The 5,358-nt window shown below is 43.4% G+C and overlaps 1 protein-coding gene across 1 annotated transcript; it reads right to left on the minus strand.

Annotated features, from left to right (window-relative positions):
- Positions 1-946: 946 nt before the first annotated feature.
- LOC148011772 (uncharacterized) lies at positions 947-5,025 on the minus strand. The gene is made up of 3 exons (XM_087670871.1): positions 2,675-5,025; positions 2,496-2,591; positions 947-2,392 (listed from the first exon to the last, which is right to left on the minus strand). The coding sequence occupies exons 1-3, from the start codon at positions 4,416-4,418 to the stop codon at positions 2,385-2,387; spliced, it is 1,848 nt and encodes a 615-aa protein (XP_087526997.1). The 5' UTR covers positions 4,419-5,025; the 3' UTR covers positions 947-2,384.
- Between the last annotated feature and the right edge of the window lie 333 nt (positions 5,026-5,358).

Consider the following 5,358-nt stretch of genomic DNA (forward strand, 5'->3'; position numbering starts at 1 on the left):
CCTTCTTAAGCCCTTGCCAATCATAAAGAAATGCTTCTTTTCTCAAACAGTGTCCTGCAAAGTTTTTTGCCAGTGCTTTCCCAGAACCAGGATCAGAACCTGAAAAGCAAAGGTCAGACAGGCATGGCATTGTTGATTTGAAAATTTATTATGACTAAGCTGCCAATCAAGGAAGGGTTAGCAAAATGATGAATATCTCCATGTTCTGCCCATGGTAGGAGAGATGATGAGACAATTCCTCACTGGTGTTGGCACTGAAAAGAGGCCATGTAGTGCTGGGTCAGAAGATGGATGAAGGACACCAATTTTTCTGACTCAATCTACATCAGGGCTGTCCTTTTGAGTGACCTAGGCACCTTAGACAAAGAGTCTTTGCTTGCAATCTTCTTAGGCAATTATCTAATCCTTCCTTTAATGATATGAAGCTCGTACAATACCAGAAGAAAGGAATATACTTGGTGCACAAAGGCCTGCAAAAGGGATGTAGTAGCTTTTGAAGGAGCCACATCCAAAGTTCATGTTTTGCAAATTGTAAGGTTAGGCCTTGCCAAGGCTCACAGGTCACACCTCTCTAGGCTTTCATTCAGTTTGTGGCTTTGCAGAGATCCCATCCCATGGATAAGGGTCATCTTGTGACTACATTTCTGAAGCAAGAATACAGAACAAATGGTGACTCTACAACAAAAAAAAAAGGCAAGAGCATAGAGTAAGGCATAAATCCAAAAGAGGAAAGAGATGATGAAAATGATTTGGTAAATTTCATTCTCTATGCAATGGTAGCCAAAACAACTCTACTCAAAGGTAATTTAAACTTTGAAGGTGGGTGTATCAATAATGGAAACCATTATCACAATAGATAACCACCAAAGAAGGCATACGGAGCAGGTACCATTAGCTGTTGAAGATAGCAAAAGTGCTTGTACATTCAATTAAGAGATTAAAGAGGCAAGCATTTCTGGTGAAACCATATACTGGAGGTTATATGATACTTATGAATTCAACATATCACCAGACTTGATATACAATGCCATGCACACATTCTCTAAATATATTTAAACTAGGTTAACCGTGTAAAAAGCATTCCAATCCTTTGTCTTCTTAAGGATTGGATCAACTCTTGGGAAGTAAATCCTTGAGTTCACAAGTAAAGCTCCACATAAACACATTCAAGGGTTGCAAGAAGGGCCTCGCAGTCTTCCCCACAACACAGCGCCCTACCTACCTTGTGCAGCACTTCTTCTCAAGCAGCCCCACATGACATTAAATGAAATGGCACATGTTCCAGTAGGTTTTGTTTATTTTGGAGCATTAATAAGCCATTACGCTCTGATGGGCAACACTGCAAAAAAGAGCATTTGATCAAATATATACGTGCAGGGACAAGGTGCTCCACCCAGTGCACTTATCTCTGTTTCAAATCTCACAACCCACACGTTGAGTTGAATTGATTTGGATTATTTTGCACCTTTGAAAGACCCTTAGGTCCATAAGAAGATCCACTGATACAATCAGAACTACACCTCCAATATTCCATGTATAGTATAATATGCATCACTCTTCCACCAGGCTTGCAACTAGAATCCTGGCTTTAGTTGGCCTAATGCTACTAAAACAGGTTTGTCTCAGTACTCTCCTACTATCCAGATACTCCGATTGTTGAACACACATGGACATCCTTACGAATTTCACAGCAATACCTCAGAGGCATGTGGAACTCTATGAATTGACGAGCATACATGTAATCATGACACGTGAGCATGGAAAGGAGGCAGAATAACAGTACAACAGTATCTAGCACATTAATTGTTTGCATGAGCTTAAAAAATAACCACCGACCGAATAGCTCATCCCAGAAGCAGAAATAGCAAAGAAATTTGTCCCATTCCACCCTGAATTCTTGACCAAACAGCGCATTAATTCTTAAAAATGCACTTAGCAGGTTTGTCGACAGCATCTCTGAGACTTAAAAGAGAATGGTGTAAGACCTGCCTGGTTGTGGAGGCCCATAATTTTGGTAATCCCAGCATGCACACTTTGAGACACTGAGATCTTTGTATGAAAAAGCTACATCTGCAGCACATCCCGTTGTACAATTAAACTCTCAAAAGCTTGAACTGATTCTCAAAACAGGACTAACTTGTGGTACTCAATGGGGTCGCTTGCATAGACCATCTACATCCTAAGTTTGACCTGGATTTCCACTCAGGGGAAAATTGCAGCCCACCTCCTCAAGCACTCTCCAAAAATGAAGGATGGGCTGCTAAAGAATTCAAAAACCACAGTTAAATTTGTGACTTTCAAAGAATGTGATACCATAGATGCTTCCGACACAGAAGGGATAAATCTTGATTGCAGAAGCAGATTGCAATCCATTAATGCCTTCACTATGCTCCTGCAATGAATTAGCACAAAGTAAGCAATACACATATATAACCTATCCTGGACTATTTAAATGGATTATTCATGTTAAACATGGAGGAACAATGTAATCTGACCTGTCTGAGCATCAGTCAAAGTTGCTGTCTGTAAAGTGGCTGAATAGATTGAGTTCATTGCACTGTAGGTCAGTGGCTTATCATCGACATCTGAGACTGCACAACATAATTTCAAACTTGTGGCCCAATATCTTCCTTGACCATAACAGATGTCAATTTGAAATATTCATCGAACTCACCTGTCATCATTACATCCTCTGAACATGAACTCGAATCTGACGCTGGACTATGTTGAAATAGAGCTCGAAAACATGCTAAGTCATCATTTTCTGGTGATGCAATCCCGTCATCTACCTCCATTCCACTGTTCCCTGCTGGAGGAGCTGAATCTCCTAACGTGACATACCGATTGCTGATATTGTCTCTTTCTTCACTCTCTTCAGGTAACAGAGCTCCTATGTCCACAAAATCATCAACTACTTCATCATCTATAACTATGGAGAAAGCTAGCTGACTGGCCTGCTCGGACACTTCCTTTGGACCAGAACAGAGAACCCCAGTGTCACTGGGGAGAGGAGGTACAGAACCATCTTCCATTGTTGACTTGGACAAAGCTAGCTGACTAGCCTGCTCAGACGCTTCTTTTGGACTAGAACAGAGGACCCCAGTGTAACTAGGGAGAGCAGATGCAGAGCCATCTTCCATTAGTGACTTGTCAAGTGTTGGAGAAGCATTGATCAAAACGGTACCATGGGAAGGTAAAACTGCATCAGCAGTGGCTGATAATGTGGATGAACTATTTAACACAGTTTTTGAAAAGGTGGTACTTTTAACAAGTGGAACTGCATCAGAGCAAGTTCCTGCTATTTCTCTTAGTGAAGAGGACATGTCCTGTTCATTGCCTGATGGACTATTCAGCTGATTATGTTCCTGCACGGAACCTGCAAAATTCCCTTTCAGCAAGGCTTCACTTGCTACATGAGTATCATCCATCTTCCTATGACAGTCCACAGCAATAATTTGACTCCCAGGACCGGCAATGATATTGGGATGCCTCAATGGACTCTCATCGTTGAAATGCTTTGTTTGCACTTTCCTCATTCTAGTTGCCCCAAAATTAGGTGCTGATCCAAGCGGCTGCACATTTTTCAGAGGAGAAAATTGCTTGTGGGCTTCTAACCTCCACCTCGCTCCCTCCTGTTCAGCCTTGTAGGCAGCATCAAGGGCGACCTTGGCATGAACTGCAGCCTTCACTGCAGCTGCGGCTAAGGTTGCAGCTTTCTTTTTGGCCTCTTCAGCTGCCTTTACAGCCAGTGCGGCAACAATCCGAGCAGCTAACAGTGTCTCATCATCAGAGCATGCAGCAGAGCTCTGTTGTGAATCACAGCTGTATTTAACTTTCTTCAGTGCAGAGTCCTCCTCCCTTAGTATTTTAACAGCCCCATCAGCATTTGAAGGACTTTGCCCACTCCCTCTAGGTTTGGAGCAATCATGGCATGTAAAGAAGACAGAGTCGGTAGGAACCCCTTGATCGTTAGCACACTCCCAATGAGTGAACTGCTGGCATTTGGAGCATGTCAGCCACAAAGACGGGTCTCCAAGCTGGCTTGGATCACTATATATCTCAAAGCACAGGGAGCAATACATGGTCTTGTAACTGAAGAGAATGCACCTGGTGCAATGTTGATGAAACATTCCATCATGCATAATCCGATGCAGCCTTCGACCATCCTGGGAGCAGCCACAGGCTGCACAGCACCCGGGGGGAGGGTGAATGCAGTTGGCCATGTAGGATGTGCAAGGGGAAGGAAACGGCTTGGCAGCAGCCGGTTGAAATGTGGATGATGATGCTGTAGTTGTTGTTGATGCTGATAATGATGGTGACGATGATGATGAGAACGACGACGACAGTGACGATGATGAAGAAAAGAATGATGGCGATGCTGGTTCTTTCACATATACAACCTCCAACATGCGGCCCATACCTTATAAAATTGACAGGCCTACCATTGCTATGACTCGCATCCTGAGTTAGAGAAGAACGCACATGGAGTGCCACTTCCAAAGGGGTAAGAAGATGATCAAAAGCTACAGATGTTAAAAAATGGCAGAAGAGTGATCATATGGCTTCCATGGAGGCCATCCCTACAATCTGTGTCGGGTCTAATCAGTATGAGCTTTACTGAGAGACCACTCAACAACAAGGATGGATAAGGTGGAAGATCAAAACGCACAAAACACAGTCAGCAGAAATGTGATTCGAGTACTCTGGTCAGATTCTTGTGTCCTGCAGCACTGATGAAGAGGAAAAGCAGCAGGAGGAGAACCGGCGCAATAAATCGAAAACCAATGTATCTATCATCTGTCTGAGTATGCAGACAGGGATTTCTGCGTACTAAACTAAATACTCAGGCAGAGGCCCCTGTTCTCGGCTGGGGACGAAGCTTAAACCCTACAGGAGGGCTTTTGCTCACAAAGATGAAGCGTCTTTATGTTCCAACGCCATCGCCTGCATTGGAGCGACGCATGACAGACAGACAGACAGACACACAGAGAGAGAGAGAGAGAGAGAGAGAGAACCTGCAGCCACCATAGCCCATAGCCAGCACAGAAGAGTAGCTTGTGAGTTGTATTTATGTTTGAGAGGGTTTTAGACTTTTGTCCGGCCCACACGAATGACCGGACTCCGGACACGCCGTTGGACCTTTCCTCTCTTTGTACACAACACCCACACACATATAATATATGCTTGGTTTCACCCTTGTTCTTGAATTTTACTTAGTTAAGATTTTAACCCCATTCAAAAGCCTCAACATGTCACAAGAAGGCCAAGTAACGCATTAAGGGAAAGTGATCTGATGCAATGATGTCAGGGTTGATGTTGATTTTACTCTCAAGAGTACACCACCAGCCTCCATTATTG

Source organism: Lygodium microphyllum, chromosome 28 (assembly GCF_053477565.2).
Source record: "Lygodium microphyllum isolate KBCC chromosome 28, Lygodium_microphyllum_v1.1.10, whole genome shotgun sequence".
NCBI classification, from domain to species: domain Eukaryota; kingdom Viridiplantae; phylum Streptophyta; class Polypodiopsida; order Schizaeales; family Lygodiaceae; genus Lygodium; species Lygodium microphyllum.